We start from the raw sequence: 16,976 nt of genomic DNA on the forward strand, positions 1-16,976 counted from the left end.
ATTGAAGGATACATTCCTGTTCCCCTACCACATTAATATATTTTTATCAATACGCAAGAACTTGATTTGAGTCCTTAGCGGGATTTCCAAAGCAAATCTCTCTTTCAAATCCTACATATATGACATTGTCTCCCGCAACAACAAAATGCTTGGATTTGTTCTTCGTAATGCGAGATCATTTACTAACGGAATCGCAGTACTGAGAACATATGAAGCCCTTGTTCGCAGTATCCTGGAACATATTTCCATTATTTGGGTACCTTCTGAACAAAACCATATCCAAGAAATATAAAAAATACAAAAGAGGTTTATGCGTTATATATACATGAGAGAATATACGTACTATCCATTTATGTATCCATCTTTGTTCTTAACAAGAATGCTCAATTTCCTTAGAAACTTATTTCACCTTAGAAGCACGCCATTTATAATATATATATATATAATAAATAACATTTTTTGTCAAAGTGATTTTTTAATATTCTTTATTAAAGTATTCTTTATCATTGAAATAAAAATAGTTTCATGATAAAGGAAATTGTAGAGAACACATGATAATTGAAAACTCCACTTGGAAAAAAATGTTAATAAATCGCTTGGCATTCTTAACAGAAAATAAATACGTATTATAAGACATACCTACCTACTTAAAGATAAACAATACTTACCAGGGGCATATATAACACTGTCAGGAAAAACTGCAGCAGTAAAAGGATAAAAAAATGTTAATGGTACAAATATATTGTATTATTTTTAAAATTATAGTTAATTTAAAGGTTAAAATCTTTATGGATAACTTACGTGGAACTGTCAAAGTGGCTCTGTCCATCGCGGTCGAGATTCCGTCATTGGCTTGGCAAATGTAGGTTCCGGAATCGGAAATTTTGAGGTCCCTGATGGTAAGCACTCCGCCACTGGCGTCTTCAATGAATCTTCCAAGTGGTAGGACTCCCCTCTCCTTGCTCCAGGTCGCTCGAAGTGGTGATGAAGAGTAGGAACTCCTGGCCGTGCAGATGAATTGGACGGTGCCACCCACTGGCTTATTCTCAATAGTCGGTGCTGCGATCACAACCTGGATCGTCGGGATGATTGCGGGCGGGGGAGTGTTTGGGACGAGGGTAGAGTTTCTGTAGTCTGAAATCGTTAAATAATTAAATTAATAAAACAAAAACTAAAAATTAAACACATTCATTTTTTTTAAAGAATTATCCACAATTTTTTAAAATGTTTAGCCTTAGCTGGTAGGCAAATCTCAAAAATAGCTAATAAATTAAGCTATTACTAAGCCAGATATTACGCTTTCCCACATTTCCAAGTTTCCCACGTCCAATAGTATTATAAATGTTATTTTTCTTTATGTGATTGAGACAAAACTTTGGGCGTTTAGTGATTTTTTTATTTTTTTTATTTATCAATAATTTTTTTGTTACATACATATTACAAAAGTAATTAAAAAAATATATGTACAATAGTATGCATTATAAATTATAACAATCTTTAAATACATTTGAATTGTAAGTTTTGCGCGTAAGTAAGTTTTTATAGATTTCAAGAAATTCTAGTTAATACAATGTAGGATTACTTATTTATGTCATGCAACCATTAAAGGGTTATGTGCTAATAAACCTTACCCTCTATATGTGGTATCACTTTCATAGAAAATGTACAAAAAAAAAAAAGTGCTGCATACAAATGTTATAATATAAACCTCAGGAACTCTCACCGTGAGATCAACATAACATAATATATTACATTGATTGCATAGCGAATTAAACATTATTTGAAGAATAGATTCAACAGTTTAATTAGAGATATACGATATGACAAATATTTAGTGTTTCATAAATGTACATATTAATCTTTGATGAAGGTATACTGTCCAGTAGATCAGTGATAAGGGTTGGCTACCCACCGATTCCGGAACAATCAACGCCGGTGTAGCCGGGCTGGCAGTCGCAGATGACATCGCGGCTGCCGAGGTGGCAGCCTTCCTCACGGTCAGAGCAAGGGCAGCGCTCGCAGCGGCCAGCCTTGGAGCGGTAGTGGCCGGTGGAACAGGTCTCGCAGCTGGTTCCACTGTAGCCAGAGGGGCAACGACACACCTAGAAGGATGATATAATGTGAGATACAATATACATATTGGACACATGGTGTAGTATCATAAATGTTCAAGTTCAGACAGATTTACAACCGGTTATCAAGTTTAATGGTAGATCAACCTTTTTTTGTAGACGGTTTCAGTCTTATCAAAAACATAATATAGAAGATAATATTAGCGATTCTTAATTCAGTAACTTAATCCAAATATTACATTTTAACAGGTTCGCTGCCGCCTATGCACAATATAACTGATCCTAGGTGCCAAGCGGCACCACGGTTGAAAATCACTTAGCAGGTGCCGGCGGTTTCGTCCGTTTAGTCGCACTCTTTTTACTCTCTTCTTATTATTTTGATAAAACAAAAATAGACAATTTTTTTTTTTGTCTTTTGTTCAAATAATAACTAAAATACAAGTAGCAAATCAAATAAGATAACGAAAGTAATACACATCTCATGAAGAAAAAATATTTATAAAATTTGGTGGTACTCATTGACGCACTCAAGTTCATTTTCTAACTCCCTCTCAATGTCTTCAACTTGCAGAGATTTACGTAAGGGACGAGACTTTTTAGGACGAGATGGTCCAGCATCATCACTCATTATGACAATAAGAAGATTTTTACACAAAAAAATTAAAAAACACAAACTTATCATTTACTTTTTTAAATGGCCCTTTACAACAATAACCTAATTTTTTCTTGAAAACCAATTGCTATAAAATGTTGGTACAATTGTCAACAACAACGCCAGCTACAGAAACAACCATTCGCCGCGAGTGCCGGCAGGAAAATGATGTTTGTGCAGACATACTACTCATGGCTCCGGCCGGAGCCGCCGGCACCCAGTGCCAGACGCCGAATGGCTCCGACCGGAGTCGCCGGCAGCGAACCTGTTAAGGTCTTACTCAAAATCTAAGTTATTCCAAAAATAAATATTCATCTTAAAATTGCAGCAAAGTCAACAGATGTTGCACATTAAAATTAAAATAGTATGTATGTATCCAAGACAGTGTGTAGATTGCATTTAGTTCGCGTTGAATCTTGTGACCATACAGCAGCCAATAAAATGTGCGGTGAGAAAATGAAGAAAATGTTGGTAGTTTTTATTTGAAGTGTGACTATTCAAAGGAGACAGGGTCCCATTATCTCAGTTGGTAGAGCGGCGCCCCGGCAAGGCGAAGGTCCTGAGTTCATGTGCAGATGTGAGCATATCTTTTTATGATTTTTCTATTTCAAATTTTCGTTTAAGAATCACTAATATTGTCTTCAATAATTAAATATTAAAATTTGAGGTTTTACTCATTAAGTAAAAAAATAAAAATAAAACATAATATCTGATTGGAGTCATTACGGGTTGGGGGATATAATTAATCTTCGTTAAAGCAAAAAATGTTACACCTATGTAAGTTCAAAACTACATAAGCCAAGCCAAGCTTGTACTCGGTTAAAGTCTATAGCGCAATCTACACTTCTGCCCTGATGATGGATACTGTAACACTGTCTGGAGAAAGAGCAACATTGTATAATAACCCAAAATTAATCACAATAATAGTTCTGACTGTAAAAATCTCAAATCACATCTTAATTACCTCAATGTTTCTGGCGAGTGGTTGCCCGGTTTCGGCTGGCACGGCAATGTCCATTGCAACATCGGCGATGTATGTGTGGGTCAGTTGGTCCGCGAGAGTGGCCCTTACGAGCACCTGGTGTAGATCAGCGAGGATGGACAGGAAGTCGCTGCGGGAAACTGGACGGGGAGCCTCTCCAGGGGACATGGTGCTCCAGCCATCCTCAGTCAGTGTTACTGAGTATGTCTGCAAATAATTTAATATATATATTGGTCAGAATATGAAAGATTTTCTTTTAGTATATTCAATGATCACAAGACAATAATCTCCACTTTGGGTTCTGCTGCTTGGAATAGGTATTAACATTACAATAATTTTGTGTGGATTTGTGTCTTGACAATCTTGCACAGGCAGAGTGGGTCCCCGGCCCCACTATGTAAGGGGATAAAAATAATGATGATGACATATGTGTTTCATTTTATAAAATATAAGTAACTAAGAGCACTTACTAGTGGAGTACCAGAGCGTAGGCGGTTAGGATTTTTCCAGAAAATGGTGTAGCCACTTCCGACCAGCAAGACATTGTAGTCATCGTTGTTGGAATATTCATCACGTCCTCTAGCAACATCAAATTTCTGGGTGACAGTTATCTGACCTCCATAGGAAGTTATCTTGTTGCCTGTTGAAGAAGTGACAACAATATTAGAATTACGATTTTTTTATCAATGTAATTGTTTTTAATAATAATAATTAGCAGGCGTCACATTGGAGTCCACAGCTTCGTTGGCATTATCAAAGTAACTGGCGAGAAGATCATGATCATCAGCAATAAAGCAACATTTCAAAAACTGTATACAGAAATAACGAATTGAAATTAGCGGCAATGTAGAGGAAGACATTATGTACAACCAGTGGTGGCTCGTGACTTTTTTTTGTATTAGAATGCTAATACAAAATCAAATCAAAAACATAAAATCAAAGTACGAACATTTGAGGTAGGTAATGGAAAAAAGAAATCCTTTTTCTAGTGGTCAACAAATATTTTCTACTGCCAAGAGCCTTCAGTAGTTTGTAGAGGAGAAGGATCATTCATCCTATTTCATTGACATACGGTTAAGTTATATATTTTTTTTATTTTAACTTACCGGTGAATGTAGACGGTAATGACCAGAAAAGCCTGTTGGCTCGAACTCTTCCATCGAAGCCATAGCTGATTTGATTCAAAGAAATGTTCAGTTGGAAGTTAGAATCAATCACAGTACGTTGGTCCAAAGTTGTCAATGTGAAACCGTGAGAGTCATCAAAGATGGCAGTTGGTATCTGCTGTCTGTACAAGTGGCTAGCCTGGAGGAAAATATGTATAGTTATTGAGTGACCTAGTAGGCAGGTAGTATAGTATATAATAATGATCATGTCGCAGCAGAAGTTGTGTAGAAAACAGTTGTTGAAATGTTTCTCCGGGAAGGTAAAATAAAGTATCTCTAAATATTTTTGTTATTTGTTTTTGGGGTGTTATGCCGTGTTGCGCTAACTCCTTCTTTAGCCAACGTTTCGGACAGCATTGCAGTGTCCATCATCAGGGCAGATGTGTTATTATGATGATGCCCTGATGATGGACACTGCAATGCTGTCCGAAACGTTGGCTAAAGAAGGAGTTAGCGCAACACGGCATAATACCCCAAAAACAAATAACAAAAATACTTTTGGCCGTGAAAATCTTAAATCATATTTATCTCTAAATAATACAAAATAAAGTCGCTATCTGCGTCTGTCTGTTTGTGAGCTTAGTTCTTCTAAACTGCGCAGCAGATTTTGATACGGTTTTTACTATCATTTAGAGAATTTCTTCCGGAAGGTTTATGTATATATAATGAATATAATACATTCATATTATATTTATAGAAAGTAGAGATAAGTCGATGGTTTGTAATCAAATCGTAAATAAAATATTTTCGGGCACTTACATTGCTAACGCTGGCTAAACCGTATGAGATACATAAAAATAATTTTCTAAACAATTGTATACATTAAAAAGGCCTTCAGAAAAGTCTGCAATGGTAAATGTATATCTCCTAAGAATAATTCCCAGCAACACCGGGTACACGTCAGCTAGTTTTCTTATAAATTCACATCAATACATGAAAATATTAAGCTTACAATTACCTTTCATCATTAAAATATATGGGCGAAACAAAGATAATAGAATATAAGGGATATGCTATCAGGGCTGCCCAACCGTCAGCGGATCACGGTTTAATGAGCGGGATTTCAATACGTAAAGATTTCGTTCATTTAGTCGAGTTTCTGTTGTCCACAGTACATTTTGTCCACTTTTTATTAAAAATGCCGTCTTGTTCAGTGCAACTTTGTGAAAATGCGATGCGCCAAGTGAACTTCAAAACAAATGGAATATAATTTCACCTGTAAGTGCAAAATTAGAATACGATAACAATTGTTTATGATTTTTCAAAGTTTTTATTGACGTCGGCCCCCGATTGTCGGCGAAGCTGTCTTCGCAAAGCTAGTAATGGAACGTGAGTTTGTTTAAATGACTATCGATATTTCACAATAATATATATTTTTTAAAATCTATTATTTTTTGTTGATAATTATTGTTGTAGAAGCTGATGGTGGTAGAAAAAATGCTTTTCTATTCAAATACCAAATATGATAAACTGTAACTTTTTTTTACCTATGAACTTTGATTGGAAAAATGGATCTTAAATGCATCGTTTACCATCTCTCCGGATGTAAATAGATGCTTGTTGTGATAATTAAGTTGAAACAAAGTTTTGCTTAAATAATGTGCGTAGCGGAGTAAAGAAATTTTATCCCTTTTTTCCCCACAATATACTCCAATTGGGAATGCCAGAGTCTCCATACGGATGGGAGCATGACGGATGACTCTTGTACCAAGTTCACTTGAAAAACAATGTGGATTATTTATTTATTTCTATTAGGTAAAGAATAATTTATCTCAGTTTTATGTCTCATAACTTATAGTATCATTAATTCAGATTTCCAAAGGAACGAAAAATTTAAGAAAAATGGATTGACGCAACGGGGAGAAAGTGAACTGGTTTCCTACTTGCCATAATATTATTTGCTCGTCTCACTTTGACCAAAATGGTTTTAAACCATTATCCAATATTCGCAGACTTACTGCATGGGCTGTTCCTACATTGAAACTACCACCTATGTATAATTATGTGTGATTTCTATTTATTTTTTATAATGAATATTTTTATAATATTAGGTTAGATGAGAAGAATAAATATTTTTTCTCCACGGTTGCACAATTTTTTGCTGTTTTAATAAATTTTTTTTTGTTGTTATTATCAGCTCTCAAGTGAACCCACAATCTATAATTCGCTCACTGCAGCTGTAGTGCAAACACCAACAATTGAAGATTCGTATGGTGAAAATAAGTTGCAGTTATTGATAGAATTTTTTTTTTAAATTTAAATAGATATCAAAAATTGCACATAAAACGTCTTCTATCAACCAAAAGGCGATATCAGAAATGCATTAAAAAAGAAATCTGATTAATGCAGATCAACAATAGTTGTTAGAGAGCTCCGACAGAGGAGTCGGAGACCTGAAGACTCGGTGTAATATAAGGCTAACATCATTCCGTTAAAACGAAATATACTGCCGAACTAAAAACTTTTGCAAACCCTTCACTTCTATTCTAGTTTAAAGCCTATGAATATATCAGAAAAAAGTTTGAGAAATGTTTCTGATTTCGAAAAACTCTGCGTAAAAGCCGGACAACGCCGGGTACCTCGGTTAGTTCTTGAAATTAGCTGATATGCTAAGCAAAAAGAACCTAGTTCAATTAACAAAAAAATTATGTAGCAAGCTCGCTAATTCCTTGCCTACTCTTGTCTTGATCACATCAATGTAAAAAATATTAACTTTATTGACACTTTTGTTATACACTCAACTATTTCAGACCACTATACAACATCTCTTTGTCTTAAAAACAAGCCTCCCACTTCTTCGAAAATTAAATACGTTGCTAAAACTAATTTCAACAAGTTAATTGAGGACTTGAGCGCAGAAAACTGGCTAAATGTTCTTGATAAATCAGATACTGACTTAGCAATGAAAGAATTTATTATCAAACTACACGAGTATATATCAAAACACACAAGTAATATAACCGTATCTAATAAACAAATTAAATTCACACCATGGATCACCCTGGGGCTAGTTAAATCGATTCACAGAAGAAATCATCTTCATGAAAAGGCAAAAATATATCCTGAGAATTTGGTATTACAATGTTATTATAAAAAATATAGGAATTTGTGTAAGAAATTAATTACATCGGCGAAAGAAAATTATTATAAAAAACTCATTTACGAAAACAACTGCAATCCAAAACGTTTTTGGGATACCTTTCGCAACATAACCAAATCCAAAATCAATAAATCTTCTGAAATAAAATCGCTATACATCAACACATCAAACTCTGAAGTCCCCAAAGATATGGCAAACTTTGCAAATAGTTACTTTTCATCTGTGGGTGACACACTTGCGAAAAAAATTCTCGATAAGTGTAAGAAATCAGAAACCGCTCTCGCCAATTTAACTATCCCTAGGATCGGTCACAAAATAGACTCAATCACAACTTCAACTTACGAAGTCATGAAGATAATTGACGACCTTAAATCATCAAAAGCATGTGGTCCCGATAAGATTTCATCAAATCTTCTAAAAATCATTAAAGTATACATAGCCATACCGATTGCGTTCATTGCGAATCTAAGCTTTAATTCAGGGAAATTCCCTAACCATTTAAAACAGTCAATCGTCATTTTACTACATAAAAGTGGGGACAAATCACTGATACATAATTACCGGCCTGTTTCCTTGCTCAACTCTGTCTCTAAAATTATGGAGAAAATTGTAAAGAACCGTCTCATCCTTTATCTCGAAAATAACAACATCCTTTCTAGTAGACAATTCGGCTTTCGCAAAGGTTTAAGCACTGAAAACGCCATCGCTAATTTGACAAAAATCATCTCTAACAATCTAGATAAAGGTAGTAAATGCATTGCACTTTTTTTAGATCTAGCTAAAGCGTTCGACACTATCTCGCACAAAATTCTGCTGAATAAACTACAGCGAATTGGGATACAGGGTCAAATTTTCAAGTGGTTTCTTAGTTACCTAGAAAACAGGAGCCAAAGAGTGGATATTAACGGTACTCTAAGTGATCCAGCCAATATTAAATATGGCGTACCGCAAGGAAGTACACTAGGTCCCATATTGTTTAATGTTTATATAAATGACTTATGTAATACTTCATTTGCAGACCACATTATTACATTTGCTGACGATACAGTACTTTTATTCGAAGGCAAAACCTGGAATGAGTCTTGCATTAAAGCTGAATTTGGCATAAACAAAGTTAAACAGTGGCTAGATAGTAATCTCCTCACTCTAAACTCGGATAAAACGAAATTCATCTGCTTCAGTTCAACTCAAGCGGGTCAACCACAAGAAATTATTAACATTAGAATACACCATTGTTACGACACTATTACATGTAAATGCAATACCTTAGAATGTGTGGACAATATAAGATACCTAGGAATTATCATTGATAAATTTCTGAGATGGGACAAACACATAGCCTTTACTTCCACAAAGGTCAGGAAACTTACACATCTGTTTATAGCAATAAGAAATATTCTATGTCTAAATGATTTGAAACGAATTTACTTTGCAATGTGCAATTCCATACTAGACTATGCTTCCTTAGGTTGGGGAGGTTGTGCCAAAACCATACTCGATCCCTTAGCTAAATCCCAGAAATCGCTTATAAGAGTCATACTGAAAAAACCTTTCAGGTACCCCAGCGATTCATTGTTCGCAGAGTTTCGTGTTCTTGATGTAAGACAATTATACATGAGGAAAATCATTTTACATACTCAAAAACAGAGGCACTACTTAGCTTCCGTAAACCACTGTCATAATACAAGACATGCAAAAAAAAACCCAACAGTTCCGCCCACCACTTCCTCATCTTTAGCACAGAGACAATTCTCATACTTAGGCCCTAAACTGCTCAATCTCATACCTGATGCATGGAAGGCAAAGAGTACTAATATTCTGCGTATGCAGGTAAACAATTGGCTTCTGGTCTTGGGGAGAGTTGAATGCGAGAATATGCTAAAAAACAGTAATTAAATTGTAAATTTTGTTTTTCTTTACATTCTTCTTTACATTTTAACTTATATTGGTATTATATTAGCATTACAGGAACTGTATTTTTACATAAAGAAAGTTCGAAAATTGTTCAATTCTTCGTGATATTTTTCCTTAAAGGAAAAGTTCCTTCTTTACTTTCATTTTTAATTTTTTGTTATTTTTCATTTCCTTGTTTTATATATTAATATTTCTTTAGTTTAATATATCAGCTAAACAATAGTAAAAAAAAAAAAATGAATATACATTTGTATTACCTTACCAACAGAATTTCTTCAATTCAGTTTCATTTTCTTGTTTTTATCTATTAATTCAGCTTATGTTATGTTAATTCAGTTATTATGTCAGCTAAATAATAGTCAAATATGTCGTGATATAACTGGAAGTATTCGAGAGTATGAATATACATATGTATTTTTTTTTTAACAACAGAATAGTCAACACTATAATGTACCATATATTACATGTAAAAACTTTATCATACTGGAATGTCCTAAAACGGGCAATCGCCTAGTTGGACATTTTAGGTTCATTAATTGTATTATGTAATATTTACAAACAAACAATAAATAAATATTTTAGCAAATGAATATACCAATTATTATTAGTTCAATTTAAATATTATATCTGATAATTGTAAACCACTCTAATGTAAGAAATAATTTTTTGCAATCATTGTTTGTAACTATAACCCTTGTGTACAAAATTGTAAACATTTTAATTTATCCAATGTAAAAGCCTCATGACTTTTTATCAAATGAAAGATAAACTTGAATAATTCAATAGAAATGTAGATTTTTATATCTATTTGTGTCTTGTAATCCCTACCCGTCTTCATTTGAAAGTATTGCTAATGATAAACGCTGTCGGAACGTGTAGGCATGGGAATCTGTTCTATTATTTGTGTCAATACTTGGCACGTTTCATGTTTAGGTTTGAAAAGGGGCAGAAACTTTAGCGTAAGCGAATAGTATTGGTTAACAAATTCGGCGGCATACTGTTCCATGGTGAAAATACTTCACAGTAATCCTTATATTATAATATCTTTGGGGCAGAACCTATCCATGTGCTTTCGAAATAAAATATTTATTTTTGGTTTGTATTTAATTTATAATAATATATTATATAAATCAGCACATCACAATAGCCGTGATAATCCGTACAAAAATTATTTATTTATTCTCTGGCAAAAGAGGAATGCGGGGATTGCAGCTCTCTTATTTTTAAATTTGGTAAACATTGTATGATGGCTCACCTCTTCGCATTGCACACTGACTCCGGAGCAGAAGCATTGTGCACATCCCCAAGGATTAGCCTCGGTAAGTTTGAATGAGCCACTCCTGCACTGATCACACCTCTCCCCTTCGACATTGGGCTTGCAACGGCAAGTGGTGGATCCTCCCACACAGAACGGTGCTTGTGTGCCACGGACATCGCATCTATGATAATGATAATAAATAATATGATTAATATTGTAATATATGTACAGTAATACTTAAACTTATGGGAAAACTGGTACGTCGGGTTTCAAATTTGAAATGTTTTGACTTACTCGAAAATGAAAAATTCTTACATGGAAACTTCGTGTGTAGGATATGCTGTGTACAGATTTATCCTTTTTTGAAACAGATTATATACACATGGGCCTTACTAATAAATGTGTTTTTAATTTTACACAACTGATAAACAACGTTGCAGTATCCTTCCCCCCGGTAATAATATAATAAGGTAATCATCCACTTACCTATTGGAGTGTGGTCTTATGCTTTCATAATTATTAAGATTTAATAATATATCTGTAAACTACAAATTTACAAAAACTACATATTTATTTAAACGTGAAAACAATGGATTCACACCTGCACAGAAGAGGGTTTTCTTTTCTGGGTTTGCAAGAGTCAGAATTACCAATAGTGGCATCTCCCTCATAGCCAATGGAGCAGTTTTCGCAAAACTCGCCTTCCGTGTTGTGTTGGCAGTTCTGTAACATCGTATTTATAATTAATTGAAGCTCTCCAACCGAAAAAAAAATTAGCCAAGAAAGTTATATAAGTATTAAATAGTATTTTTTTAAAGACAATTATGGTGCATCATAAATGTCTTCCGTAAATTGGAAATTTATTATTTTGAATGTAACATAAGGTTGGAGTTCATTTACATACACAATAAGATTATAAAATAAATGTAAACTTACCAAGCACTCTCCAGTTTCTGGGTGGCACTGGTCAGCGTGACCATTGCAGCTGCAGAGCACACACAAGCCAAGGTAGAGTCCTTCCATCGACCTGCAATAAGAAATATGTAATGTGTTTAGTGTCCAGTAATATAGTCAGAGCCGGCCCTCTGCAGGTGCGACTTGCCATGGCGCCAGAAAGTTAAGGAGCCAAGATAATACTTTAATGCTAATGATACCTAGCATAGCGCCCTTGAGGTTTTTACTAGCGCCAGGGGCCGTTTTGCTCTGGGTCGGCCCTGAATACACCTTTGAGAGGCGTTCGGGAAATATAAAGTGCCCTATTAAATAAATGGTGTACCTTTTTTAATTTTTTTTTCAATTTTTGATTTGAGCATTTTAATAATTATATTTTTGTATTTCCATTTTTTTCCAACCAAACAATACATTTGAAATACTTTAAAAAGCTTATATAAACCCCCTCTGACTGATTTTTGTAAATTTTGACCTAGAAAAATTCCAACTTCTGATGCAATTTACTCGAAAACGAATGTTCAAATAAAAAAATATTGTTCCATAAAATCTACTCCAAATGTGATGATATATTCCACCAGTTTCCTGCTTTTCCTATGAGTTTCCCGACACCTTGTATATTGTAAGTTAATTTTCTTGTAACTTTTGTTTTGAAATTTAGCCAATAGAACAATGTTTACTACTGAACTGTATTGTGTTCTAAATCTTTGTGCCTATCATATTAAAATCACCTTGTGTATCCTGGAGCGCAATCCTGACAGGAAGTACCTAGGTAGCCCGGCGGGCACTGGCACACCTCAACATGGCTAGCCCGGTCACCGGTTCCTCGGTCGTTGGCTACCTGCAGCGAGGCCGCCACCAGCGAGGCCCTCTCAGTTCCTGCCGCATAAGTCGCCTTCACCAGAATAGATTCAACATCAGCCAACGCCATCAGCATGTGTTCTCGACCCATTGGTTGACCGTCACTCCTATAAAAAAAAGTTAACTCATTGAATAAAGGCGAATTACAGACGGCAATTATTTTTTCAATCATAAATTGACTCTTCAATATTTTGAAGATTAACCTTTTCACCATATTCATGATGTATACACGATAACTAGGGGTACGTAAATTTCGTTTTTACGAAATAGATGCGATAAAAGCGAAATCTGCATTTTATTTGCGATAAAAGCGAAATTTGAAAATTAAATACTTTTGCACCTTTTTACGTTACGTGCTTTCAAATGTTGATCAGACGCGCTAACAATTATTACATCTGTTCAAAACAGACAGAGACGGCTATTTTATGAACCGAAAATTCTATCGATCACAGCATGATGTTGAAGACATGCTCAAAAGAGCTTGGATAAATTGTTGGTACACATGGGGCCGAATCCAACAAATGAGTGCTACAAGCACATTGACAGATTATTTTGTCCATCGGAAGCAGAAAATTTGCCCTCTTCTTCTGTCAATTCAAATTCCATAGTGGAAAGCTTGGCAAAAATTCCGTTTTTCAAAAGTGTACCACAAGACGAACTAATTGACGGGTACTCACATTTTCACAGACAATTACTTCGATTGGTCGGCCAAGAAGCTCCTGTGGATGTAATGCAAGTTTTAGTGTTGATAATTGCCCTGTCAATAGTGTTGATGCCGACAGGTACTTTAGTATCTACAACAGTGGTTCTTAACCTGGGTTCGTTCGAACCCCAGGGGTTCGGTGAGTTAGTCTCGGGGGTTCGGTGGAGGTCAAGACCCCCGAATTATATTTGATGAAATCATTGAAATTCAGCAGAGCCAGGTTCAACAGCAACTCTTCATAACAACATCATTCTTAACGTATTGGTGTCAACAAATGGAAACATACCCTGTTATTGCTAAGAAAGCTCTGGAGATTATTTGTACCGTTTGTTACAACATATCTTTGCGAGCAATCCTTTTCGAAAATGCTGGATATAAAAACTAAGAAAAGGAATTGACTGTGTTGTGAAAATGACATGAGAGTGGCACTTGCCAAGGTAAAGCCGCGAATTTCTGAATTGGTGTCTGAAAGACAACAGCAGAAGTCACACTGATTTAAAGTAAATAATAATTAATATGTTTCATGTTTTGATTTAACCATTAAAATTTAATGTTTTTTTTTCTTTTTGTACACCTATATATAAATAAATACCATGTTTTGAATTTGTAAAAATCCAATTTTATTTTTCAAATTAGGAAGGGTTCGGTGAATGCGCATATGAAACTGGTGGGGTTCGGTACCTCCAAAAAGGTTAAGAACCACTGATCTACAACATTGTCGTAACTGATCGCAGGCAAACAATGTAGAAATTACAGCAATGCTAGCCTTTAATTGAGTTTTTAACACCGTATTTCTTTTTTGCGAAATAAATGCGAAATTTTCTATTTTGGGTTTTTTTAAATGCGAAATCACGATTTTTTATTTGCGAAATTTACGTACCCCTAACGATAACGAATGTGTGCAATCTCTGTGACATTTATACATTTTCTTTGAAAATGAGCACATCCATGTAGCGCTGAGTGCATGCATTATTCACATAGTGTGCGCATAGCGGTGTATAAGTTTCTTATGTTTCAAATTCTCTCAAGGAAGGGGAAAAATTAAATAATACTTGAAAAATTAATAGTTATTATCATAGTATGTACCATACTTTCATACACAAATGCTATTTTTACCTTTGCCAATTCTGTTCCAAGAGTTGAACGGTTTCAGAAATATACCCATCTTCTCCAGGTGTGGCTCCGTTGTAATGCCTCAAGTACAGTCCATTTTTCTGCAAATATAAACTTTATTTAAACCTCCAACTTTGTCAGTTTTTCCATTAATTATGAATACATGTGATGTCAAGTGAGATTAATTAAATCACGTTTACAATTCTGGTCATTCGTAATAAGTTTCAGATTAACTGGGTTTCAGGAACCATTTGGGCAAACTTACTGAAATCAATTGAACATCGGGGTCATTGTTAGCATTGTTAGGGCCATTTCCTGCAACATGACGGATTTTGTAGTGGAAGAAACCACCGTATGCTGAGATCTTATCACCAGAAAACCTGTAAACATACAATAATCAATAAATTGTGAATGAATTGTAACATACATACCTATTTAATTAAGTTATGAATTCAATTCTATTTCATTCATTCAAATGTTCTACTTTTTGAGAAAGCTCACTTGACATTCAATCAAATGTACCCAGTTATGATTAAAACCTGCAGCTGAAATTAGCTTTTGCCTAAAAAATTATTTTTTCTGGCTAATGAAATGTGTTCATGTAAATAATGAAACAGTGTAGAATTAGTTATCAATGGCACATCATCTATTAATGATAATATCTGAACACAAATACATGTTCATTGCGAACAGATTTGCTTTTTTTTCAACAAAATTGTGCGTAGTAGATGGGTACATAATATTACATACCAGTCAGGTAGACTCCAGTAGTAGGTGTTCGGCTTGTTGGCATCAAATTCGTTGAAAGTGATCTCCTGCTTGGCGAGATCTGTTTTAAGTGCTTCGGCGCCAAAAGCACGAGATGTGGCGAGCTGACCATCCCATTCTAACAGCTTAACGGACTGTGCGGAAGAGTGAGTGACAAACTTGGCGCTCACCGGTGAGTACCTCCATCGAGAGCTACTGCAAGACCTCGTCACACCCATGCAGAAACACTGGGAGCAACCAAACCTGGAATTATTCAATTAATCAATATTTTTCAATGATGTTAAGGCCACTTGGGCAGCAAAACAAAATTCAGTGTGGATAGCATTAAAAAGCTGTTTCGACTTTCTAAACAAATTTAGGGAATTGTTTCATAGTAAACATTGTGGATGCTGCCACTCCTGTACCACACAGTGTGCTGTTATTAAAGTACACATGTTTCATAAAATTCTTATGGCCTACTCACATGTTTTCAATTGACAGGTCGAAAGCCTCTGGGGCACATTCATTACAGCGGGTTCCGACCACATTGGGCTTGCATCGACAGTTGTTACCATCCTCACTCGCCGTGCCTCTGGGATCACAGCGGCTCGAGGGAGGAGGGGCGATACGGCAAGAGTCTCCGGGCACGGTGGGGTTGCCGATGTAGCCCGAAGAACAGGTCTCACAACGACGTCCCTGGTAGCTGGAATACAGAAAACCACACGGTTTATGTTAAAACTACTAACATTCTTGCTATCACAACTTTAATCTCTAAGTGTTTCAATTCAATATTATCAATGCACTAGAAGTTTTCCAGTGAGCGTATAATGTCTTTTAATAAAAAAGGTCGACTTCCTGGTAGCCCATTAAAGCCTTGATTGCATGGGTCTAATCACGCTAACATGTTATAATTAACTTAAGTTTATAAATGTTCAAAACAAATCATAATGTGATGTTCAAAAGAAGAATGTCTTGTCAATAAAATTGTAATAATAAAAATTATCTGCATGTTCCTTTTCGAAAGGGTGTTTTAGAAAGAATCACCAAATGCAAGTTCTAAAAAAATATAGAAACTATTAAAGAGTAGACTGTAAAATCAAAAATTCTATTGTATCATGCCAAGAATTGAAGGGGCTGATCATCCAACTCTGTCAATAGAATATGTAGAAGATAATGATGATATATGCGAACACTTACCCAGGTGGACAATTGCAAGTGACCTGGCCGTCTGATTCGAGTCGGCAACTCCGTGAGAACTGGTTGCTCGGGTTGGTCATCGGGCACGGGCAAAGGCGGCAAGGCACTCCTCCTGAGGGGTTGCCATAGTAACCGGACAGGCAAGGTTCCTCTTCTCGTATACACCTTCCGAGCATTGTGCTGGAATCAGAGCGCGAGTATCCAGGGCTACATTTCTGAAAAAAAAAAATTTTTCTAGCTTAAAATTTTGTTGATATGTAAAA

General features: G+C 35.4%; 1 protein-coding gene across 5 annotated transcripts in view; it reads right to left on the reverse strand.

The window, feature by feature from the left end:
* Positions 1-16,976, reverse strand: part of trol (terribly reduced optic lobes) — a 298,108-nt gene that overhangs the window by 22,192 nt on the left and 258,940 nt on the right. For all 5 annotated transcript variants that reach the window (XM_089645754.1, XM_089645753.1, XM_089645752.1 and 2 more), the window contains 14 exons: positions 16,714-16,928; positions 16,001-16,219; positions 15,520-15,780; positions 15,035-15,149; positions 14,773-14,870; positions 12,824-13,060; positions 12,081-12,171; positions 11,746-11,867; positions 11,142-11,325; positions 4,813-5,011; positions 4,177-4,346; positions 3,689-3,913; positions 1,913-2,102; positions 802-1,134 (listed from right to left, as the gene is read on the reverse strand). In XM_089645754.1, coding sequence (XP_089501880.1) covers positions 802-1,134; positions 1,913-2,102; positions 3,689-3,913; positions 4,177-4,346; positions 4,813-5,011; positions 11,142-11,325; positions 11,746-11,867; positions 12,081-12,171; positions 12,824-13,060; positions 14,773-14,870; positions 15,035-15,149; positions 15,520-15,780; positions 16,001-16,219; positions 16,714-16,928 — 2,659 coding nt within the window. The remainder of the gene's footprint in view (positions 1-801; positions 1,135-1,912; positions 2,103-3,688; positions 3,914-4,176; positions 4,347-4,812; positions 5,012-11,141; positions 11,326-11,745; positions 11,868-12,080; positions 12,172-12,823; positions 13,061-14,772; positions 14,871-15,034; positions 15,150-15,519; positions 15,781-16,000; positions 16,220-16,713; positions 16,929-16,976) is intronic.

The sequence above is a fragment of the Hesperophylax consimilis genome, chromosome 23 (assembly GCF_061612785.1).
Source record: "Hesperophylax consimilis isolate HC1 chromosome 23, BYU_Hcon_1.0, whole genome shotgun sequence".
Lineage (NCBI taxonomy): Eukaryota > Metazoa > Arthropoda > Insecta > Trichoptera > Limnephilidae > Hesperophylax > Hesperophylax consimilis.